This window comes from Pteropus alecto, unplaced genomic scaffold, assembly GCF_000325575.1.
Source record: "Pteropus alecto unplaced genomic scaffold, ASM32557v1 scaffold20, whole genome shotgun sequence".
NCBI lineage: Eukaryota > Metazoa > Chordata > Mammalia > Chiroptera > Pteropodidae > Pteropus > Pteropus alecto.
The window spans coordinates 16,482,110-16,508,913 of record NW_006436298.1 but is presented as its reverse complement, the minus strand read 5'-3'; the positions used below and the strand labels follow the sequence as shown (position 1 = coordinate 16,508,913).

At 34.3% G+C, this 26,804-nt stretch overlaps 1 protein-coding gene across 1 annotated transcript in view; it reads left to right on the top strand.

The window, feature by feature from the left end:
- The first annotated feature begins 18,885 nt into the window (after nucleotides 1-18,885).
- Nucleotides 18,886-26,804, top strand: part of EDIL3 (EGF like repeats and discoidin domains 3) — a 371,930-nt gene continuing 364,011 nt past the window's right edge. The window contains exon 1 of the mRNA XM_006913200.1: nucleotides 18,886-19,279. Coding sequence (XP_006913262.1) covers nucleotides 19,213-19,279 — 67 coding nt within the window. The 5' untranslated portion in view covers nucleotides 18,886-19,212. The remainder of the gene's footprint in view (nucleotides 19,280-26,804) is intronic.

Genomic DNA, 26,804 nt, shown 5'->3' with positions numbered 1-26,804 from the left:
AGAGATTGATCAGTTTTAGTCCTGAGCAAGATAGCATGCATAACAAGATTGAAAGAAAATAAATAAGACAATCTAAACAAAATTTTATATATGTTATTAGTCTTTACCTCCAAAACATACAAGCCTCACAAACACTTTTATGTGAATATTATTCATCCTATTTAACAGATGAGGAAAGCAAGTCCCAGAGAACTTAACATGGCTAAGTTTACATAGTTAACAAATTGTGAGAAAGTCTAGCTTGTTTGACTCAAAAGTTTACACCCTGTCCTAAACACTACAAGCCAAGTTGTTTTTCTAGACCCACACTGAGGAAAATCCAACAAATTCTGGGCTCATTTGTGGTTGCTTTAGCTACATAGTATGACATTGAAAGCAAAGAACTGAGTCAAGTATACTGATCTTGAATTTTTCCCCACTGAGCTGTGGGATTTCCAGTGAGTCATTTTACATCATGGTATCTAGTTTTTTATGCTTATAAAATTAAGTTTAAACTGGATGTTCTCTAAGACTTATTCCAGATGAAAAGTCCTGTGATTCTCACATAGCTTTTTAACTTATATTTTTCTTTGAAAATAATAGTTATCTGGACTTAGTTGTATTTATGTTTTATGTCAGTTATTATAAATATTTGGAAATGTGATGAAAGTTTTACTCTACAAGGTATTGGCACTACCCTGTGATAAACCTTTCAAATTCTTCTTATGATGGTATCAAATGTTAGATTTCAAAATGAGCTATATGTACCTGAAGGCCTTTTGATGTTAGTAATTCCTTTCTTATTTGACAATTGAAAAGTCCTTTGGCTCATATATATACTTTAATTTCTGAAGTACAATGGCAATGATCTATTTATACATTTTATGTAATTCAGTGATTTGGTCATTGGAAGAAAGAGCTGACATTTGGTTAAAACTAACAATATAACATAAGATCTAAGAATTAAAAAAGAGGTTGTACACATATGTATATGTGTAAATATATGTGTATACACATCTATACACAAGAAAGCACATATAGGCCAAAACATTTTTCTTTTTGAGACCGAAATACCATTTTTCTCATATATTTTAAAGATATGAAACTGGATTACTCAAATTTTTTAACACCAAATTTTTTACGTCATTAAAATTGTCTTTTACTTTGTAAGTAAAAAGCAAAGAAATTTTCCAATACCTCTTCTTACAATTATTTGTTTTTAAATTACATCTTTTTAAATTTTATAAAATGGAAAATATAGCTACACAGAAAGAAATACTGCCTTACCCCATAATATAGATATAACCAAGTTTTTAAATATCTTGATACATATGCCTGTACTTCCAAACTTTCTCTAAGCATTTATATATATAAATACAATCATACTACATATACTCTTTTTTAAAATATGATTTATTTTGCACCTATTTCATATACAAATACAAATTACAGTAGTTAATGTCTTTAAAGTATTCGACTATATAGATACAAGAAAATATATCCTATTAATTTTTTATTATTCATGATTTAATGATTTTCCAATTTTTTTGATATTAACAATGTGCAATAAATATTTTTATATCTATCTATGCTTGACTAATTTTTCCCTTAAAATAAATTTTAAGATGTGAGTTTATTAGGTAAAATGATGAAACAGAATTAAGTTTTGATATTTACTATTAAATGTCCCTACAAATTAAAAAAAATAATAAAACAAACAGGACAAACAGAGACTAATGGACATGAACAATAGACTAGTGGTTACCAGAAGGTGGGGGGGGGGCATAGTTGAGGTAAAAGGGGTCAAATATGTGGTGACAGAAAGAAATCTAACTATGGGAGTTGAACACACAATGTAAATATATATATGCCTTACTGTGAAAATGTACAGCTGAAACCTATCAGATTTCATTAACCAATGTCACCATAAAATTAATTTAAAATTTAAAAAAATATATGTATTTATATATAATATATATTTTACACATATATTTATTTCCCAACACTCTTCCAAACACTGAAATCCCCTTCTTGATATATTTTTAGCACCTTGTTTACATTTTTCTATATGTTCATATAAAACATACTACATGAATTATAAAATTATTAAAGACAGAGCCCCACAATGCCACACTGATAATTATCTTGCTCCATGAAATGGAAGCCCACTGTTTTATGATCATCTAAAAACCGTTTCACCATCTTTGATTTTTTCTTTGGGGAGTTGCATGCCCGCACTTTCAATACATTTGTCTTGGTAGAGCTGATTTCATTTCATATTATGTGACCCTGGCCTCAGCCACACAGTGCTTTTCATTTTTCCTTCAAAAGAAATTAGTTCAGGGAAGGACATACTCCTTTATTCAGAGCATTGACTGTTGGGATTGGAATTTTGTTCATATGATGGAAGAAGAGACTTTTTAAATTTTATTTTATTAAATTTATGAGGGTAACATTGGTTAATAAAATTATATAGGTTTCAATAATATGTCATATGTATATTGCATTGTGTGTTCACCACCAAAGTTAAATTTCCTGTTACCATATATTTGACCCCCTTTACCCTTTTCTACACCCACTTCCCTCCGATAACCACTAAATTGTGTACATGAGTCTCTATTTGTTGTCTTGTTTGTTTGTTGCTTTCAGTTTTATATCCCACGTATGAATGAAATCTTATGGTTCTTCACTTTTTCTGTCTGACTTATTTCACTTAGCATGATAATCTCAAGATCCACTCATGTTGTTGCAAATGGCAGTATTTCATCTTTTCTTATGGCTGAGTGATATTCAATAGGACATATGTACCACATCTTCTTTTTTGGGATAGCTGGGATGATATGAGTTTGAAACTTCTGTAGGCATCTTTCTACCACAGCGCTTTTAACAATCTTTGATCCCAAGTCCAGTCATACTTGAGTTGTGAGAGATGCCTAGATTTTAATCACATAAACAAGAAATTCCCATTTAGGTTGAGTTTTTAGTTACCTGCAAGTTAAAGACACCAATGCCAACTGATATATGTGCAAATAAATTTTTGAGTCTTTAATAGCTCAGTCTTCCAAACATTTTCAGTAATAAATTCATTCCTGAGTCTTTCAGAACTTTGTGTTTCCTTCTCGCTGCTCCCATATACAGTCCACACCTCCAACCATATTATAGACACACAGTATGTAACTCACTGCCCTACCTCCTTTCTCATCTCTGGAGCTAAAACAATTATGCTTTACTCTTGGTAAAAGCACATAAATGAATAAGCAACAAAATGTCAGCGAAACCCTCAATATTTATTGCTGAACTATGAATTGTAAATTTTCCTAATTATCTTCAAATGTTATAGCTCCTCCATCCTCACACAGACTTTGAGCTTTTAAAGGATTGGCTGTGATCCTTATATTACTTTGCCTTTTTCTCACAGTCTTGCCTTTAACAAAATAGGAACTCAATTAAAAAATGTGCTGATGGATTGAAAACAAGAATTTAATGACAAAGGGAAGTAGCAAAAGAGGGCCTTTTCATAGAACAGCTGATTGCCCTAAGAGCCCACAAATCCATATTAAAGATAAAATAAATTGAACTACAAAACTCTGCAGGCCACACTGGCTACAATATCTCAAACATTGGTAACGTCTTGTTTCTAAACAAACACACATAACATGAACTATAAAATATATCATCAGAGAATTATATTCTTCCAATTTTATTTCGGTTATGTTATTTTATTAGCTTGTCTTTTAATTTCAAAGTGTATTTCTTTTCCTTATCTTTGAAAATACAAAGAAATTACTAGAAGCCTTGGTGTATACTTTACATTATATTAAGTGAGTGATTCATAGACATAATTCATTAATATGTTATTATAAATATTTATAATCATATATATAATTAGTAATTTATATAGTTAGTTAATAAATATGTTATTCTGTGTTTAAAAAGTTTCATTTATCTACTCTTGACATATACTTCTAGTAGAGGAGAAATGAAGCCTTTATTATAAGCACAGAGGGATTTTCACAATACAGCAGGCAAGCCTCAGATTATCATCTGCTTCATCAAGATTTATCTCAAAAAAAAGTAGAAAACCCATGGGCTTATCAAGACAAACAGAAATGTTATATGACTGATGCAGGAGTCAAATAACTGGTATAAAAATAAGCCTTGAATTACAAGAGGTTTATATGAACTAAAATGGATTTCTATTATATGAAATATAATAGAAATATTATTGTGTAGCTTACATACTGAGCATCAAAAATTTTATAGCTTTTTAAATAAAAATAGTTTTACATTTTTACAATATATTTCAAAAAGCAATATATGTAATGTTTAAATTTTTTTAATTAAAGTATTTTTAAATTTAATTTCAAAATATCCTTAATGGCATATCTTAGAGATAACCCTTGCTAATAATTTAATGAAAACTTTACAAAATATTTCCTATGCAACTATGAACATACTTATACAAAATTATATCATATCGTATATAATTTTGAAAATTGCTTTTTGGGTCACTGAATCATGATTTTTTTTGTATTAATGAATATTTTTCTATTATATAATATTAAGGGTTACATGTATCCCATTACTGGGAGTACCATTATTTAATTAATTAATCACATATTTACCTGTAATTAGCTTGTTAACATTTATTAACTATTAGAAACAAAATTTTGAAGAATAAAAGGATAAAAATTCCATCTCTATTTAAGAAAGTTTGCATTTGTTTATCTCTGTTGAGCAGTTTGGTTGGTTTATATGATGGCCACCATGAACCAGAATTTTTAGCGTCAGTTTGTCACTTATCTACTTTTCTTTCCAAAATGGTAACAGAAAATGCAGGTTACTCCACCAAGTACTGACTATTTATTCTAGGGAAGGACAGAGCAATATTTTAGGTTGATCACAGTTCTCTCTAGATGCTGATAAGGGGTAAGTTTCAGGGACTTTCATTTGTACCATCTCCTTCCAAACCCCTGAGATGGACCTGGTGTGTTCATAATCTCATATTCTTTTGAAAAGTTTGAAAAATGGTTTTGAACCATTGTTTTTTTCCTAGTCCAATTCTCCATTTGTCAGTACCTTCCTTTAGGAGGGGTAGCATTGGAAGAATCATGGGAATTTGGGGGATATGATTATGGGAAAGTTGAGTTAAGGATACATATATTTTAGGTTTAATGGTATATGTTTATATGACTTACAGTCACTTTTACCTATGGTAAGTAACAACTCACTGTAGTCGTGTAGCGGTGTCTCCAGTAAGCAATATTAAACAATATTACTACTGCTTACTAGTGTGACTAGCCCAGAGCTGTAACAGCAAAATATAGGGCTAGACCTTATGGAAATAACAAGCACCAACTATATGTGGAGAGTGATAGAGAAACATGATTCGATATAGATCCAGAGATCCAGTCTGTGGAATATTTCTTGAAGTGTTACACCTTGTTTATAAAAGATAGTTGATAAAATTTTATGAACCTTATTAACTAACTCTAAAAGTTTCTGATATTATTGGCTAGGAGTTGTGACATATAAAAAAATAATTAAATTATTAATTTAAGGGTATTTTTATTAATCATGCTAAAGAAAAATCAAATTATTTTTTCTGTTTTCACTGTAGAAGCTCATATTTAAAAATTATTCTTAAATAAAGAAGCAATCAAAAAGCATGAATCCAAAAAAAGTGACAGACTATCAGACATATGCCAGGCTATTAAAAATTAAATGTATTATTTTGTGATGGTTAAAACTTTGAGATATAGTTCATCTTTTTTAAGATTTAAAAATAATCTTGGTCACTCTACACGAATATTACTTATATATCTAGCTTATACTTCGTATTATTTATTTTTTTGTAGAAAGGGCCAGCTATATCATATAAGCCTCAGATCTCACAAAGCTGGATCTACTTCTAGCACTCACCCGTCAGTGGAAGCAAGAGAAAAATTGACTGCATTCCTTTCTTATTTCATATATGAAGGAAATATTATTAGGTGCTAAAATGCACAGCTGAAGAGTATAGCAAAGAAATACAGTATTTTCCAGATAAACAGGCATTGTCAATTTCCTATAGTAGGTAAGAGGCTTTCAGAAGATTTGTTAGGGTTGGAAAGGTGCAAGAATATGACAAAATGATGATGTCTTGATAATCATCAATTTACTTCTAAAGCAAAATATGTTTCAGTGTTTCTTTTTAATATAAAACTAATATAAACTCTTTAAAGTAGTTTTAAATACTTTAAGTATAGAAAAGAAAGCAAAAATATATGTATTCTGTTTCCTTTTAATATATACATATTTAATAATCTAAATTTATATATATAAGAATATGTTATTATATAAAATACACAAAGATCAGGAGTAAAATTTGATAGTCTGAATTTTTTTCACTTAATTTTATGCCTTTGGTGGTATAATATTAAACATAAATGAAAAGGCTGATAAACTACATATTTAAAACTTCTATTCAACAAAAAGAAAAAAAACCTGAATGTTGAGAAATATTTAAGAAAACATATCTTCATTACATTAACTTAAAACTATGAAATTATGTGAAAAAATCTCATAGTAAGAAATGGGCATATAATGTAATTAGATAATTGATATAAGATGAAAATTATAGGTAAAAAAACAAATGGAGATGTTTAAACTCAGTACAGGTTTGGATGATTGTGTTGCATTTGTCATACAAAAGAATGTTATATAACCACTTAAAAATAACCTTTAAATATGTAAGTAACCATAAATATATCTATGAAACATTATTTAATGTACAATGAGAGACAGAGAGGTAGGAGAAGATGAAGATAGAAAAGGAGGAGGGAGTAAGATGAAATATATACATATTCTTATACTCTGTTCATATATATTTAGATACATTCTATAAAGGTATATTCTAAAATGTTAGCAGTCATTCAGAAGTAGTGGTGGATTCTGGGTGAATTTTTCTAGCATTTAAAAAAACCTAGATTAAACATAAGCATTTCTCTTAATATCCTGAAAATTAAAACCATGTTATGAAGAGCATAAAACTATTTTTATTGAATTGGTTAATATTACTTAATCTTTAGTTAATGCTGGACATTTAACTTGTTTTTGATATAATAAATAGTGTGATACATGTTATACTTGATATAATAAATATTCTAGAATAACCACCCATATAACTGCATTATAATCACACATAAAATTATGTTAGATGACTCCTTAGAATACATTCTTAGAAATTATTTTACTATGTCAAAGTTTATATTTATTTTTAAGATCTCTCATCTATAGTGCCAAATTACATCTTAGAAAATAGAAGCAATTAACATTCCTACTGGTGGTATATAGGAGTCCATCATCACTAAAATGTATTCTTCCTGCTTTGATATTCACCTTTTAATTATTTTTATGATTTTTTTGATGTACAGATTCTTTTTCATTTTTGCATAGATAAAAAACATTTTCTCTAACTTCTTTAATTATTTTCACTAGTTTTTTACTATTCTAAAAATTAAATTAAAACATTGACCTAAATTTTTGAATTTGATATGGTTTGATAGAAAAGCTAAGTAGATTGCTAACCTACTTTTAATTTATTTTAGTCAATTTTTCAAATGGAAATTTTTTTAATTTTTGAGAAATATTCAATCAGTGAAAGTGTGCTTACTTTATTTGACTTGCAGAAATGTTGACTTACACCTGCATGTTAAAAATTGAGAAAATTCAAGTGTTGAAAAATCAGAGTCTGGCCATGATGGGCCCACGGTCCCATTAGACAACAATTGACTGTAGTTTGGTAGTTGCTGTGTTCTTTAGATTATGCTTGCCCTTTCCTAATTTGCCACTACTCATTGTGTTTTACTAGGTCCATGTCACTCTTATATGTGGGTTGCCTCAGCACAGTAGGCATTTAATTTTCATTTTAAATAATAGATTAGATAGATGTGCACAGAGAAGATTTAGCAGGATTTTCCTAGGCTATGGATTCTTTATGAAACTATTGTTTGTGGTGTGTATAACTAAATGGGTTCCAATATCTATTGAGTTCAAGAGGATGTGTCGTCTTGGCACACCAACGTTATTGGTGTATATGTATGTGGAGTCTGGGGACTAGATTCTGGTGAATTTAGTCAAGACTAAAAAGTTATTGGAATATTTGGGCTGTACAATAGCACTAAAAAATAGTTTATTTTAGTACTTTGCAGGCCTTAAATTCAGTGGTTTGAAAGGAACTTAGTATAATATCTGAAACAGCATATGATATATTAATATGATTTTTTTTTTTTTTTGGAATTCATGAAAGAGAAAATGAATGATTGAGTGTTCCATGATTAGATTTAATTACTGGTGAGAAGGAGATTAACTGAGGATGAGAATCAATGCAAACTGCCTGAGAAAACTTAAACAGAGCTCAGAGTAAGTGAGGAGGAAAATAGTACAAAGTGACAGAGAAGCTGGTTATGCTTATTGTGCATTTAACTCTACAGATTGATGAAATTTAATTATAAAACTGTTATTAAGTGATGTTACAAAAAAGGAAAAAATATATATATAATGTTTAGATCCCTTATGTTCATCTAATTTTGTAAGGTAGCACATCAATGCTAAAACAGCTCCACGTTCATCCTAAGAGATATATTCATAGTACATTTGACCATTTTTTTTCTGAGAAAAATCAAACTTCTCTTGACATATCAATGATGAAATAAAGTTTAGGAAAACAGTTATACTAGACAGCCAACACTTCTCTTTGTAAGAATTTTTAATAGAGATTTATCCTATACAATAAAGTTCAATAAGCACAAAATGATTCATACAATCTTAAGTATTCAGAATGCAAGTAAAAAGCAGGCAATAACCACTTCTGATTTTAAGTTCTCTCATGATTGAAGAAGTGTCATGGACACTGAAGCTTCTGTTTTCTGTAATATGCTATCCAGGTATTTGGCTTCCTAACTTCTGCTGAGCATTCCACTTCCAGGCCTTCTAGGACCATGCCACTCTTTCACATGGGTCACCTTTCTCATTCCGTTGTGTACTCTGAACTCCAGTTATCCAGATATCAGCGTTTATCTGTCAGGATATCCTTAACCTTAGAGAGGAATACTTCTCATTGTCTTTCCCAGGAAGACATTGATGCATTCTCCCTAACCCCCCTACTAACTCTACCTTCTTTTTTCTACTTTGCCCGTTTTTAAAGAAGAGACAAAATCAACCTAGAAATTAACTTCCATTGTTAGACCTCTTCACCACAAAATTGTTTAAATGGACCTAAGGACAGCATCACTACTCTTTGTAAAGATTTACACAAAGAGATTTAATATATCTTCCTTCTCAGCTTCAGATACTTAAGAAAGTCCTGCAGGAAGCAGAGACAAGCCAACTTATGATGTACTTTCTACAGATTGCTCACATTTGTTTGCACTTGTCTGACATTGTAGTTGGGCTAAAATGCCACCAGAAGTTTATACCACTGAGAGCTATTTAGATTTGTTTTGGAAGTCCTAGGCAATCCAACTAGTAGAGCAAATAAGACAAAATAAATTATGATAATCGTAGTTTATTTTTTGCCCCATACTATGGGCAAAATGGAAGGCTCTGTAACTGTCAGAAAGTTATCTTTAATTCATGGATTTGTTTATGAAGGACTGAATGATCCTAGAAATTAGAAAGCAACAATACTCTAGTCACTACCCTGAGCTGCCTGTGAGTTGGTGCTTATTGCTCCTGTGGGAATGAATCCTCAGCCAGTAGTCTCGGCGAATGCCAGAAACAATGATTTAAGCTCCATGCTATCTACTTCTTACATGAGGCTGCCTTTTAGGGCAAAAGTGCCATCCGAGACTGAAAGAGGAGATCTGTTTTATAGCATTAAAAGAGATTTTACAGAACTAATTAGAAGTAAAAGAGCTGACCATCTCCCTTGTTAAGAATGTGAGCTATTCAGAAAATTCATAAGATTATTCTTCTGCATTTGAAAAAATAAAAATTGAAAATTAAAAAGCAAAAAGAAATATAATAGTAATAAAAATATAAGTACAGTAGAATATAAAGCTGATAAAACAATAAAAGATTTTACTGTGGTTAAAAAATATAAAAGCTAAAGGGCCTAGCAGCTACCTTTATTTAAAATAAACTGGCTAAAGTTATAGATCAGTAGTCTATGCAGTTGTTATCAAAACCAAGGTTCTTCTAAGGGGAAAACTTTCTGGCATTTTCAGTCATTGCTCAAGGTCCCCAGACAGTCTTGGACAAAACTGAGTCAGCAGCCTGAGTCATAGCCCAGAGTGACACACTTTTTAATAGAGGAAAGGAAAATGTTAAAATAATACCAGAGTGTTTTCAGCTGATGCTGAGTCAGATCATTGTAGGCAACACTGGAAACTCACCCTACACACTAGTATGATGTCTTCTCATAAACAGGAGGACTACAAAATAGTTTCCATCTAAATATCACTGTTAATTTTATTTTTAAAAGTAGACAAATATAATTTTAAAACTTTTTGTCAAGAATATCTATCTTCCATTTGGATGAACTTTTAGTTTACTCATGTCCAATTTGCCAGTTAAGGGATCCTTTAAATTCATTATTAAAAAAAATGAATTTTGATTAGTGGTTACCAGAGGGTAGTGGGGGAGGGGGAAGGAGGGAGGTAGATGGGATAAAAGGAGTCAAATATGTGGTGACATTAAAGAATTAAATTTTTTAAAAATGAATTTAAATTGATTTATAATCTGTATTTTCAAATTCATGTTAATTTTTGTCATTATTTTATAGTAAACATGCAGGGGTATATTCCTTACAATAAAATGGTAAATAATAATGCAGCTAAAATGTAAATGGATTTTTTTTCAATTTTATTTCTTGATTGGATGAGTAAGGGCTCACATTGCAATGGATTTTTACTGTATAAGCTACAGTTCTTCAATTGATATTGTTCATTTTATTGTATTTCAGAATACAGATTGCATTACAAATCAATTTGCATCCTTATATATACTTTAAGAAAAGAAATAATTATTGAAATTAAACTAGAAATCTCTGAATTCTTTAAAGATTTAATGAAGCAATGGTGCAATTTTACTTCAAAGTCTCTCTCTTTTTTTTTTTTTTCAAATGAAAGCTTTCCTATGAATTAAGGTCCCCAGGATCATCAAATAAAGCAAAAAAGGCATGCTGTCATTATGTTTTGAGAACCTTATTAAAAATCTCTTAGTTTAAATTTTTATTTTTGCTTTGGTCACTCTCAAAAGCATAGGGTCAAGATTTATAATTTTCTCTTTGGTGAGGACCACAATTTTTATTTCATCCTCCCAATTTTAATACAGGCACTATGGTTTTGTATTGGTTTGTATGGGAAATGTATGAATTTAAGACAAATTACAACTTTATTATAAGACGATATATTTTATTTCAGTGAAATATTTAAAATTGCTATGTAAGGGAAAATGTGCTAGGATTATTTTATCTATAGACAGAGGTAATAGAATCAATGTCAACATTAAATACATGAAATTAAATGTTATTCTCCCTATAGCTGAAGAAACAAACCATATTTTATATTACACTTGACAAAATGCCATATATTAAAATGTATTCCATTTTCATTTTCATTTAAAATAAAACAGTGATTGTGGAAACAAGCAAATTTTTATTGACAGAGTTTTCTCTTTTAAGTTGAAGACCATTTTGGAACCAAGAAAATCAAATAGGATCTTGTATATTCATAATCTTTGCCATTTGTTTAGGCATAGCTGAAACATTTTTCTGTAAGTTTCCTTTAGCTTTGGTACAATTACTATACTCGATGTATCATACCAAAAGTCTTGTATATTTTAAATAAATAATTCTCTGACACAATTTGCAATAATACTATAAGTGAACGAAAAGAGAGGGAAGTGTCAATGAAAACTAAATAAAAGGGGAAATAGTCTAAGCTTGTCCTTTGGACTAGTATAGTATCATCTTTTCCCCAAGTTAATCATATAGTTAAATAGCTATGGGTGTGGTGAGTATAAAGGAAATTTTTATTATTTTATTTTAAGTCAGAAAACACTGAGTTCCAGTTTTCTGTCAAATGCAACTTCAAAGTTCACAGTATCCTATTCTGAATAATCTTCACAGGTATCTCTGTCTTTGCTGGTATAGATAATGGTTTTTCTCTTATTATGTCCTGTAGATTCATGAGCACTTATTTCCTTTCTACACTGACAGTAATAGTTTTGCTCCTTAAAGTTATTTTTTGAACAAATGCTGGTATGTAGAAAAATTATTGTAATGCCTGCATTGAACTTGAGAGACCAGAGGATATGTGCTGTGCCCACAAAAGGTGACTAGGCTGGTCACATTAGAGTCAGGAAAAATACAAGTGTGTCCATTTATTTAGCATTTATTTGGCAGCAGTTAAAACAATTCGAAGGGGAAAACAAGTATGAAAATCTGAAAACAGGAGGTAAACAAATATTTTCTGATGATATATTTGTATATCTAAAAAACCGAAAAGAATCAACTGAAACACTAATATAAACCGTAAAAGACTTTGATAAAGTGACTAGGTATAACATTAGTACACACACATATACGCATACACACACAAATAGCCTTTTTATAAACATAAAATAGCCAGTTACAAAATATAATGGAAAAAAACTGCATTTAGATGGGTACACAAAAATATAAAATATCTAAGTAGAAATCAACAAGAGGAGATAAAGGAAAACTTAGATAAACAGGTAGGAATACTGATATGGTAAATATGTTTATTACCTTTTCAACTAGACAAGCCCATTCTAAAGTTCATATGGGAAAAAATAAATGTACAACATTAGTCAGGGAATATTTTTTAAAGAAGATGAAGGTATTTTATCCTCGTGGTTATTAAAAACATTTTTAAACAACAATAATTAAGGTTATGGTGCTGGCCCATGAATAGATAACCCAATGGTGAGTCTAAAAAGCAATCGGTAGAACCAAATATATAGTCACTAAGTGACTGAGTAGGCCACTGTCGGTAAAGAAGATATGAATTCATTCATTAAATGGTTTTATATAATTGGTAGTTTCTGGAAAACAAGATCTATACTATCCCTTTACACAAAAATAAAATTTTAGTTGGATAAGAGTTGTGAATACACACATGAAACCATAATACCCATAAAATTACTAAAAGAAAATATAAGAGAATATGTTTATAAACTCAGAATAATAAGAGTCTATCTTAGCAAAAAAATGAAACCTAGTAATCATAAAGCAAAGGTGAATAAATTTCATTACTCCAAATACAAAACATTTTAATAAAGTAAAATCAAACAAAAAAACTAGAAACTATTTGTGACATAAATATGACACACAATAGGCTAATTTCTTTAATATATATAGAATTCTTACCAGTCAAGAGAAAGATCAACAATCCAATAGAAAAAAAGTACAGAACATGTGAAATGTCATAACATAAAGAAAATTAAATTATTTTTAAATATGTGAAAAGATGCCATAACCTGCTAATGATGAGATATTCAAAACCATGTGATGCCAGTTTTCATCTACAATATTGACAAGACCAAAATTTATAAACTTATTGTATTGGTTAGGATATAAGGAGACAAGGTGTCTGATGCATTATAGGTGGAAAGATGAATTCCTACATCTTTTATAAATGGCAATATGGCAATATGTACCACAATTTTAAATGTGCATACTCTCAACCAACAATGCCACTTCACGTGCAAAATGCGTATTCATTGCAACATTGTTTGCAATAGCAAAAGATTGGAAACAAATGCCTATTAAAAGAGAGTAACATTACACAAATAATATCCTACACTTGATACAATTTCAGAAATATTTAAATTTTTGTGAAAAAAGCAATATGCATAATGTTTATACAATTTAGTAATTTTTGTAAAAAGTATGTATGTATACACATATACACTATATACACACATCTTTAGAGGGTTACACAACAATAGCTACTGTCAGCAATTGGCTCTGGGGAGGCAACCATTCTGTGTAGAGAAGGGCTGTTACTAAGAAGGAAACAAAAGTTCTCTGTTTATACCTTTGAACTTTTATTATGTGCATTATTAATTATTCAAAAAGTAGTTTAGGGAGCTAAAAACTTAAGTCACTGAAATGAGTTGAACCAGAAACTGGAGGAAAAGAATTAGAGATACTAGAAATTTCTCTTACCAGGGTCAGACTCTCAAGGCAAAGGCTTACTCTTGGCATAAGGACCCTGCATATTTCCTGGGAACAACATTGATCAAGGAATCAAGCAGGAAATACTGGGAACCAGGAATTTGGTATCAAATGTATAGCCTTAAAATTAACTTTCCTTAGTATTCACTGTGGGAAGACTGAAGAAGTTTTACACATAACACTCAGCTATGTCTAAGATATACAGTTAACTTAGTGGCAAGAACCATTTATAACTATTTAGAAAGATAAGGTTAACACCAAGGAAACAACTAGAGAAAAATAAAACGTGTTAATTCTAAGAAATCATGGTTCTGTTGTGCTGGAATAATTTGGGAAGGTCTTGTGAGGAGATAGGGATTCAGCTAGTAGAATATGTAAGAGGTCATTTCAGATGGTCATAACAGCATGAGCAGAGCGTTAGAGGAAGATTTAGCTTGGTGTTTATGGAGAGTGGTGAAAAAAGTGTTATGAGTTAGGCAAATATTTTAGAGAATTTTAAAATGTGCTTGTAACTCGACATTCAAGTAAAGTATACTCTAAAATGACAGATCAAGAAGGGCAGAGAGAATGCAGACTGTACTAAAAGAAATGACAATTACAATTACAGCTACTTCAACTGAAAATATAAATACATAAAGTAAGTTAGATGACTGTCTAAATAGAAGCTACAACATACTGATTATGAAAATCACTCCTAGAATCGAACCAAGGCTCATATCCTGCCTCTGATTCTGGCTCCATCCCTCATTAATCTGCCTTAATCTTGGGCAAATTACTTCAGTGTTTTGAACCTTGGGTTCCTCAACTGTTAAATGGAAATAATAATAATATTTATCTCATAAAGCTTGTTGAGATGATTTAATGAATTAATATATGTAAAAATACATTAGTGCTTAGCATACAGTTGACTCTCCATAACTGTTGCCAGAAGAGTGTAGTGGGCTCTGGATTCAGACTGTTTAGGTTCAATTACTGGCTCCAACACTTAGTAACTTGAGACCATGGGCAATTTACCTAATCGATCTGTGCCTTATTCTTTTTCTATAAGAAAGGGATAATAATAATGACTTACCTTATTAGTTTTTTCTTTCTACTTAACAAGTTACCACAAATTTAGAGGTTTAAAACACCACCAATTTATTGGCTCACAATTCTGTAGGTCAGAAGGCCAGGTGGGCTTGACTGGATTTTCCGCTTTGGATCTCACAAAGCTAAAATCAAACATTTTGGATATTAAAAAAAAACATGGTTCTTAAAATGCAAAGCAAAATTTTCAAATGCAAAATGATAAAAAAATTAATAGTATTGAGTATAATTTGATCAAATAATCTAAGACCCTGTATATCTAATTTATTTATCCATATAATTTAATAATTACAGAAATAATAAGAAATATTGTATTTAATGTTATTTGTTGCTGAACAAATTAAAAGATTAATTTAAAATTTTTCAGATAATTTAATGGGGGTGGTGAATGGGGAATGGTATTAAGAAAAATTCTTTTGGAATCCCATATGTGATTAATTGTCTTCTTTTTCAGTTTTTCCTCCTCCTCCTCCTCCTTTATCATCATCATCAACATCATCATCATATTCATCTTCATCATCACCACTGAGTACTCGTTACTGGGCTAGGCCCTTTTGTAACAAAATAACCTATCACTATGAGTTAGTACTCTTACTGCATTTTACAGATGAGAATACTGAGGCTTGGCAATTAACTGACTTGCTTACATTAAAAGAGAGATAGTGGTAGAGACAGTATTCCAATTTAGATATATCCTGTTCCAGAACTCAGACTCCAAGCTAGTAAGAATAATTCTTGAAAACCAGTAAACTTCCCACAGTCTTGTTTTTATTAGTCTCGCTGATAATTTATTATGCTTTATTTTCTAGCAATGTTTTCCAAGTTCTTTTCCTTGTAGCATTAAATGTACAATATTTTAACAAGTTTCCTGAGAAAAAGCTTTTTCTAGTGAAAAAACAAAAGTTCGCAAAATTCTGGATTAAATACATTGGGAAAAGTTTCTTAACCATAGGACCTTTCAGAGTTTTCATATGCTAACATTCACCATGAATTTTAAAGATGCCGCTTTGATATGTATGCAATGCTTCCCCAAATTATTTGACCATGGAAAAAATTTGTTTTTCCCAGAAACCTATTAACATCTTTGGGAAAGTAAGCCTGCAGAAAATATTTTGGGAAGTGCTATCTTCAGGTGATGTATAGATTCATTTTTCGGCACTTTAGGTACATATTTGGAGAAGCTATAAAACTGTAGACTGGATCATATGTGATTAGTAAAGCTCCCTTAGCACTTTATGTGAGGTAAAGATTCATAACAGAATTTCATTCTTTTACTTTTTCTGTTTTAAAATAAATCTTATTTCTTCTGGTCTTTTAACATTTCTTATATTTCACTTCTGAAGAGGCTCTATATATGAATTAGTAAGAGTGAAATGATTTCTATAAATGTAAATTAGATAAAGTACCTGAAACTTTCAAAATGAAAAGCTTATTGGTACATGATCATTATCAATAAGTAGGGGGAAAAAGGGGGTAAATAAGCACAGGGAGCTATGAATCTAAGCCTATGTATCAAATTTAGATTTAAAATAGGACTTAAGGGAGTAGAGGTATTAAACTGGCAACATAGTTTACAAGTCATCGACCAAGTGATACAGGATGACATTTACATTCACAACACCAGGTATTTGGACATAGAATATACATTTTAATGTAGTTTTATGCTCTCCTGGAATTTTTCTTTTTTTAAAGAATTAAAATAAAAGATAAAATTTTAGTAATGTACACTTTTTCCAAAAAGTTATTTAATTTTCTAACTTACTTATTAAGGGCATATATTATCAGAAAAGTGGAAATAAACAAGGAATTAAATAGGAAAATAATATTTCATCACAGAGACACTGTTTTTTATTTTACATTTTGAGATTTAGTACTATCCTTTAGAAAGATTGCCTAACTAATACTAAACATCTCGAAAAATTAAAGAGGTACTTTTTTGATGGACAAGCAACAACGTGACTGAAAGTACACTTTCAAAATTAAGTAATAATGATATGCCAGAAAGTTGGAATTTGATTATTTAAAAACTTCTTTACTACAACTCTGGCCAATGATGTCTTATTCTAACATCTGTGGCTTTAAGCATAAAAGCAGCGAATAAATGATCCTCCCTCTTTTCCTTAGCAAAGTCATTTTTTAAAAAAATGTTCTTTTATGCCCCCCCAACATGAAATCTGTACAAACTTTGATTTGAAATAATTTTTGTTGTTGCTGGTTTTTGTTTGTTTGCCAGTGATACAATACTTTAACTCCTTGGTAGCAGTATGCAGTATTATTTTTCCATCAGCATCCTTGATCTCACTTCAAATTCCAAAAGGAAGGTAGAAATTAAGTTTAAAAGACTCAAGGAGGCAAAAGTAGATGAAATTGCATGGCCAAATGTCCTCTACTATCCTTGTTGTAAGTACATTATTCTTGTCCTCAAGAATGTTTCCTTCATTTTTTCTGTGTCTGTATTTCTGTCTCTCTTCTTATCTCCCTCTCAAGAAGGAAAAACAAAAAAAAAAAACAAAAAAAACCAACTTTCATTTTGGTATCTGCAACTGCTGGAATTGAATCCATGTACACTAAGCAATCATCCTAACCAAAAAACAGAGGAGTACGCCATGAGCTATATTTTGGTTCGGCCACTTTCACTGCAAAACAAACAAACAAGCAAAAACAGTTCATTTATATTGTTTTCGGTGGGGGTAATTTGATCCACTTCAGCAGTGCTTCAAGAATATGTTCTTGCCTTTTATTTTCTTACACGGTCTCCAAACTCGCCCCATGTTTATCATCTGAAGTTAAGATGTCCTGCTTAACAAGACGCACGTCTCCTATTCACTTGCCCGACGCCTTCACATTTTTTTCGCTGTGAACAGATGAGCCCCCAACCCTCTCTCCCCAGCCCAAAGCTAACTAAAATGCAGGCAGTAGAGTTGCCCTGTCTTAGCTAATTAGAGTGTGACTGCTGACTAGGTTGCATTTCCTGAGAATCCAGGACAATTCACTTTGCAGTGCTCTGTCTCTCACGCAGCTCAGTGCCCCAAGAGCCACTTTTCAAAATCTCTTAACTTCTTTTCCTGGCTATACTGAGAATGGGACTTCAAGGGAATCCTTAACGTGCTTAATTATAAAGTCAGCGTTGGACACTAAGAGCCCCCAAAGGTGCTTCCCTTAACCCCAGAGTCTCTGTCGTGTGTGGAAAAGGTACGTGCAATGTAAGAATGTAGAAACTTCAGAGGCCGTGGCAGGTGCCAGGGTGTGGCTGCAGTTGTCTCCCTTTTCTCTTCCAGCAGAAGGAGCCACGAGAGTGAGTGAGAGAGAGAGAGAGAGAGAGAGAGAGAGAGAGAGAGAGAGAGAGGTGGGAGGGGGGCGGAGGAGGAGTGGAAAGGGAGACTGAAGGAGGGAAAAAGAGGGAGAACGGGGTGGGGGTGGCGGAGGGGGGTGACGGGACGGGCGGGCGCTGGAGTAGAGCGCCTGCGAGGCTTAGGTTCACACGCACGCCGCCTCTGTTTGTACACAGTGCACTCCCGGATGCCGCCTCGCTCCCCGCCCGCTCACGCTTCATTGTTCTCCAAGTCAGAAGCCCCACAGCCGTGGTGGCGAGAGGGGTGCTAGCATCGCGAGCCCAGCGCACCCGCTGCGGGTCCCCCGGAGCCGCCGCGGGAGCCCGCGCCCCGCCCCACCCACCGCGCCTTAGCCGGGACCCACACGCAGCCGAAGCTGAGCCCGCCGGCTCCCGGAGCTCGCCTCCTCCTTGCACCCGAGAGCAGGCAAAAGGAGAAAAATTCCTCTCCAGTCACCACTCTTTCTCGCCCTCTCTAAGAATTTGTTTAAGGAAGCGCTGCGGGAAGAAGACATCTTCCTGAATTCACCGTCAAGGGCGGGGTCTACCGCTGCCCTAAGGTGCCACCTCAGCGACACTGCCCTCTGCGGAGACCCCTGACCAGCCGGGGTCACGTCCGGGAGAAGGGATCATGAAGCGCTCGCTGGCCGCTTGGCTTTTGGTCGGGCTTAGCCTCTGTGTCCCCCATTTCTGCAAAGGTGAGGCGGCGGGGCCCAGACCCCTGGGTGCAGTGCGGGACAGGCGGGGAGTCCCCTGGGAAGCGCCGCGCAGGGGGCTGGAGGCGGTCCCCCGGGCGGGCCAGGGGTAGTGAGTAGCGCAGGCGGCGCCAAGGTGGCGGCGCACCCTGAATTCCCCCCAAAAGTGCTCCCGAAGTCAAAGCGAGTGCGCGGAGCTGAAAGGGAACAGGGTTCGGGGTACGGGTGTGAGATAAAGGAATCACAAAGAAAGAGGGGAGGCCAGAAGGAACGGTGCTCTTGGGAACCAGAGATTCTGCAGCTCACTCAGCCACCTGGTTGCTATACTAACGCTCCGAGAGCAGTGCTGGGGAAGCACGTTCGTGGGGCTCGAGCTGAGGAAGCGAGTGTGCCGGGGTGTCACCTAGTCGAAATGCGAAGGGGCTGGAGAGCCGCAGGACCTTCCGCCCCCGGGGTGCGGTGCTTCCTCGGGGAAATCAGCTGAGTGGTTTGTAATTCCAAACCCGGCACTGAGAGTTTTGGCCACGGGTGAGATGGAGACGGATCTGACAAGTCAGTTCGGCTTTCTTCCGCCTTCCTCTCCAGGATGCGCTGCATCGATTACAGAAAAATCCTGGGAATCCGCCTCTGCTCTAACCCCAGGGGCCTCGAGCTTTGCTCAATACTCCCTTCGAGTACTGGCGTAACTCTTGGAAATAGAGAATAGCGCCCGGCGAGACAACCTCGCGCCCCTGCCCAGTAGCGGAAAAGTTGTAAGAGCTGGTCTAGTGGTGCTTTCCATGACTTGCGTGAAATAAACCAGCCGTCAAAAGAGAGAGGGAGAGAGGGAGAGAGGGAGAGAGGGGAGAGGGAGAGAGAGAGAGAGGGAGAGAGGGAGTGAGGGAGAGAGGGAGAACGAACTTCAGCGAGTCTCCTACTGAGTTGTGTAGTTGACTTCCAGGTCCTTTGCAAGAGGTGACTTGTCCATACAAGCCCTGGTCCTGGCCCCATCTCCTGCGCAGGTGGAGGCTGAAATTGACACCAGGAAAGGACCGGGGGAGAGGCAGGGGCTCTGGGGAGGCCGCGCGAGGTATTCTGCACCCCTAACACTCTCAGGGATGTGGGCATCCCCTTTCTAAGGGATCCGCAGGCTGCTTCAAGTGGAGAGCTGAGTGCACTACAGGGTTTAAAATGCCATGCCTCTAAAGATGGGTAGTTGGATTAAAAAATATGTTACTAGAATCCATGTGAGATTAGACAGTGTGTGGATATTCTGCACCATCCATGCATGCACCCATCCATTTGTTTCCCAGGAAAATTGTGTACTTTCGGACTACTGTTCGCCCAAGAAGCTAGGTGCTCCTGGCCACATGCCCTCCCTGCTCTGTCGGTAGCAATATGTGGCCTCTCCTTTCGTCAGCCTTCCTCCGGCCCTTCCCTAGAATATGGCTCTTTTCCCAGCTTGTAGGGTGTGGGTGTGTGTGTGTGTGTGTGTGTGTGTGTGTGTGTGTGTGCGCGCGCGCGCGTGTTTCGCCTGCGTTTACGAAGTGCCCTTCCAGTGATTAGGCAGAGGCAGCCACTCCACTGAAGGTTAAGGAATGGTAATGGCTCTGTAGTTGCTCGGCTGAGTCCCCCATCGACACGAAAAAGACAGTGCTCCCACCATTGATGTTTTTCCTTTCTCTTTTTTCCTGTATAGATTTCTTCTGCACTTTGATTCTTTGGCTGGAAGAGGAAGGGGGGAACTGAGAGAGAATAAATTTAAAAGAGGCACTCCCCTCTCCTCCTTTCCCCGCCTCCGATCCCACCCCAAACACGAAAACACACACATTCACCCACTCACGCACCTACACCGTGCTTCGCCACCATCTGTCCCTGCGCGAAGGTGGAGGGCAGAGAGGGTGGAGGAGGAGAGAGGAATACTGTGTTTATCGTGTGTGGCAGCGCTAGCCTTGCTGAGCCTAGTCGCAGGAGCCCTGGGGCGCAATGAGTCCCAGCTCGCTGCAGCCTGGACCTCTGCCTCCTGAAGATACCTACCCATGCCTAGGGGATAGCTTACTCCTCCAGACAAACCAACTGTGATAAGGTTGGCCTCCCCATTCAGGCTCCTAGACAATGCTCCGGCAGCTGTATACTCCATATTCTTCAGTAGATTTTCTTTTCTTCTCTTTTCTTTTTTCTTTTATCTTTTTTCTTTCTTTTTTTTTTTTTTTTTAGCTCCGGGCTTTAGAAAGAAATGGACCATTTTTCATGAGCAATTTTTGTTAAACTTGTACCTTTTAAATTTATTCTCTCTCAGCCCTGCAGAGGCAGAGTGCAGCTTGTGTGACAGCTCCAAACAATTAAACTTTGAGCAAACTTATTGAAGCCAGTGTTAACACTGAGAATTTCACCTGCACACCTGCCACCTCCCACCCCACATCAGTTATCTAATGTACACCTGTGCCTTTTAGAAATTGGTGTTTCCCTGTATGGGTTGCAATTTCCATGCATTAATTTCTGGGATTTGATAAGGACTTGTAATTCCTTTTATTAGTCGTTTTTATTTTAAAATTAAACCAATGGATCAGTCAGATTGAATATTTTATTAACTCTTAAATTATTCATCATTATGGGTTGCTCTAAAAAATCCAATAACATGCATACAGTTGCAGCAAGCACGTGACATCTTATGCAATCTGTCCCTGTGCCTGCAGTTTGTGCCTGAAGTCTTTAAGCAAATGGCACTGTCTAAAAATGTCTAGACATGTCCTAAATACTATGAATCATTGGCATTTGCAGTTCCTTTTTATAATCAATGGCGATTTTTAGTTAATTCTACCTGAAAATATATCGATACCTGACCAATCTCACTTGAGATAACAATACTATCTTTCTCTGATTAGTAAGTAATATTTATGCTGAAATAACAGGTTTTTATATTTTTAAAAAATATTACATATTAGTATCTTCATTTCCTAATTTACATGATCATAAATTTTATACTTTAATAATACAGAGTAATTTCAGATTCCTGGTGAAACATTTAAAAATAATTTTGAAATATTGAATTAAAAGTTAATAAGTGAAGATAAAGTGTCCTGCTATGACTGTTTGGCACTGATGCAAAATCTTAGCCATGTCATACACTGTCATGATACAACACATATTTTTACCTCCTCTGGTCCTGCAATTTTTTCTGATTATTTTTGAAATGTTTTCTTAGAATTGAAATGCATCTTGTTTTAAATTTATATCGTTTGGGGAAAAGATTTGTAATAATACAAATTAATGGTTAAAAAATTGAAATGGTCTATTCTTCCTTCTATGGTCTTGAAGTAACAAAGATCTTTAAAACTGGCAAATGTATACCATTACTAAACTCTCCTCTAAATTAAAACTTGTATTTTTCTCAAATATCTTAAGTCAGTGTTTATATAAACATGTACTTAAGTTCTAGGATATTTTTAATAAATATGTTAATAAAATTTACTTTCATCGATAGATACATATGATTTTTCCTTCTCACAAAATTATAGCAGTATAAAGTAAAGAGATAAAGTATTCATGACTAAAATAAAATCGCTTGGTTACTAAACCATTACAAAACATAAGGCTGACAGTTTTGAGAGTACAAATTTGTAGTCCAGACCCCTAATTTCACTGATGTTAATTAATAAAGATGAAATTTTAATTAGGTAATTTATTTTTTTAATTTTTCATCTTTTGAAGGGTTCTAAAGAATGGAATGGACTGTATATGTTATCATTTTGTATACTGTTTTAAAAACTTGCTTGATTAGAGTGTTTTCTAAAGCCTAAGAAACTAATTCTGACATTTGTTGTTTAGTGAACACACTTGCAGGTGCAATAGCACTGAGTATGATTTACGATGTAGTAGGTTCATTATATTCTTGCCAAAACGAAACAAAATAAGAAAACATTACAGGCTTCAGAACTGAGTTCATGCCAGAGGAAATCAGAATGAGTAGGTACTGAGAGACACATAGCGAATTTTGCAAATATTAATTGTATGTCTTCTGTCATAGCTGATAAATTTACTCTTTATGTAGTTGAGTTTATTTCCTAAGTAGTTTACCAACTGATATTATTACTAAAAAGTAGAAAATCAAAGCCAAGTCATTCTTATTCAATTATCTATGTTTTAATGAAGATGCCTAGCATTCTTTATTTTAGTTTTTGTCTTTTAAATCATTGCCCATGTAATGATTATAATATTTTTTGGTTAATCAAAGCAAACATGCTTTTATATACAAAGAGTCAAATGGTTGCCCATGTGGAGTATGTATTGAAAATTTTCTCATAATTATATATTAATGTTATAAATTAAATACTATAACTACTTAAACAATGAATTACCACTGATTGTCACTGAAAATACCTCTAAAAAGTCTGGTATGCCAAAGGGAAAATAGACTGGAATCAACTCTGCCCTTGCCAGCAGGTGTCAGGATAATCAGTGGAGATCTTTTAAAAGAAAGATAGAAAAAATAAAAGAGATAAACTAGTAAATGCTAATCTGCAAATCTACATAAAGTAAATTTCTACTCTGTATGAAACTGATGTTTCTAGTTTTCAGTGCTCTTCTGAAAAAGAGAAGGAGAACCTACTGCTTGTACCACAGGATTTTAACAGAGAACAGAGTTGTTCTAACTACCACAGACAAACAAGTGCATGTCTGGGTTGAACCATTTTTTTAAGGGGTCTCATGAATACCTTTAAAGAAAATGCACGTAGAATTATGAGTTGTTTGCAATAGAACAATATTTACTGAAATGTTTGGCATACTTTTAAGCCATTCTCCATACCAACTGTATGTTTTATAAATAGAAATTCTGTTATATTGATTTACATGGATATTTATGCATATTATATATGTGTATATATATCAACTATATATTTATGCACATCTAAAGTACTGGTAAGAGATGCCTGAATATCCTTTTCTATCATGAAGGTAAAGTGTACGTTTCCTGGAGCTTTCAAGTTTCTAAATAGTGTAAGTAAGCAATGTGGCCAAAAGAGACTAAATGACATGATAAATAGTTTTGTTTTTACCCATTTCAACCCATTAGTAAGCCTTATATATGTGCCTATTGTGTATCAATTGCTGTCAGTAACTTGACATCATTTGTTTCTAATTGATCATTAACTCATAACCTTTCATTGCAAATAGGTTCTAGCATCTGCTGATATAGCCCCTAAAACCACGTTACAGTACACCATTACAGCATTTCTACAAGTTCTCCCAGTTTTTTATAGTCGCTGACATCATGCCAAACAATGTCTTCAGTGGCATTCTTTCTATGTCAGAGTCTTCCTAAAATAAAAAATCCTCTTTTTCTCCCTCTCCATCTTTCTCCGTTCTCCCTCTCTATACTCCCAACATTTTCTTGCTGGATAGCAACTAGGGCACAGCATTCACTATAAAATCTTATCATCATTCTTAAAAGATTGCAAATCTCCAGAACTGTGAAATTTACAATTTATTTTCTTGTGAGGGGAAAAAAAAAAGATGAAAATGTGAAACCTCTACTACTAATTCTGAGGTTTAAAACATAAACGAAAACAAATTAGGATCTGAATTATAGAGCAGTCTAAGATTTTACACCTTGGTTTGATCACAGTAACCGGCTAAAACTATCAACTGGGCAATAATTTATATCCTCTCCTTTCAGAGAAGTCTCTTGCTTTGCCTGTAGCACATAGCTGAGAACCTATGAGAAAACATCAGAAACTCCTGATCACCTAAAATAGATATTATATTTAAGCGTCAGATCATATAAAAAAGTCTATTTCTCTTCGTTTTTAAGTTCCAGGGCTCTACAAACTAGATCTAGAAAAAGAAATGCATGTTATTTAATAGATCAGGCTTAATCAGAGCAACAAAACATGGCAGCCATTAGACAGAAAGGGAAGTGGAGAAGCAGTGATACTTTACAGCAGTGGTCCTCAACTTTTTTGGCACCAGGGACTAGTGCTCCTATGAGAATCTAATGCCCGATGATCTGACGTGGAGCTGAGGCAGTGATGCTAGCACTGGGGAGAGGCTGCAAATACAGGTGAAGCTTCCCTGGCTTGCCTGCCACTCACCTTTTGCCGTGTGGCCTGGTTTTTAACAGGCCATGAACCAGTACCGGACCATGGCCTGAGGTCTGGGGACCCCTGCTTTACAATGTAAAAAACTGGGGACATTTTTTGGCAGGGGAGGGAGGTTAAGTTTAAAGGTCGAAAGGCATTACTGTGTTAAAGAATAGTATGGTAATTGATGCTAACATTGGTCTTGCATCCTTGACACAGGCTCACTGAAGTTATGTTCAACATTTTGGGGTATAAAGTCAGTAAAATATACATCAAAACTGTTTAAGCTTAAAAATCTGCTTAATGGTTTTCAGATATCTGAAAAATTTGCTTGGTTGAAAACTTTATTTTCCCATAATACCAGAGGAAATATGATATATATATATTTCTATTTTTTCTCCCTAAATAATGAATGAAGGTATCACAAAACATACTACTCAATTTTGTAGATAAGGGGTAGACCTCAGAATGCAGATAAGATGTCTTACAATTATTTGGTTATAATTTAGAAATATTTTGTTTTAAAATATGCATTATTATATTGATAGTAATTGGGTAGGATTTGTGCAACAGAAATTTAATAGTGCATGAAGAAGAATGAGGGATTTAAGTACAAGAATATAAGTAAAAAGCGCTTTCGAATGTGTTTGGAACTATGGAGAAAGATTGACTCTATATCTTAGCTTTACTTTTTTATTTTGTAAAACAGGTCTATCAGATTGATTGACCTCTTTAAAAATAATTTAATGTAGTATAACAGTCCATAAGTGGGAAGGCCAGGGTTTTAATCTTTTGTTAGATGATATTGTGCTTGATTTGAAGGTAATCTCTAAATGGGGTTAGGCCACCATTTGGTTTTTAAGGTTTGTGCTTTGTATTTGATAAAGTCGTTTATTTTGGGAATCAAATTAATCCTCTTAAATCTTTTCTAGTACTGAGGTCAGGGTAACCATTTGCATTTTACTGATACTGGAGATTATATGAAGACAGCCTGGGTAAAATGGGTTCATGAATCTTGAGCAGAAAAGGCTAGAACAGTCAAATGGGAACATTGGAGAAGATTTTTATTTAAAATAAATTGACAAATTTCTCTTGGTAATGGTGAGCAGTTCCCCACCTATAGACATGAGTATTCTATCTGTGCTCCTATCTTTAATACCCTCTTCTCCTCACATTTTTCTCTCCAAATGCTCATTGAACTCCAGTTATATCCACACTATTTTCCCTGTTCATTTATTCACTTTTTTTCCTATAGTTTACCTTCTGTATTGTAAACACTAACTTTTTAAAATTGTTGTCCATAAACAAAAAGCAATTACCATTCAAAGTGTTTTAATATTTCTATGCCAAGTTCTTGTTTCACATTTTGTGCTTCCTACAGAGCCAAGGCTTAGAACAGTGCCAAACAAACAGCACCACTAAACAACAACAAAACCGGAAACAGACAATGCATATTGAAGAATGGAGCT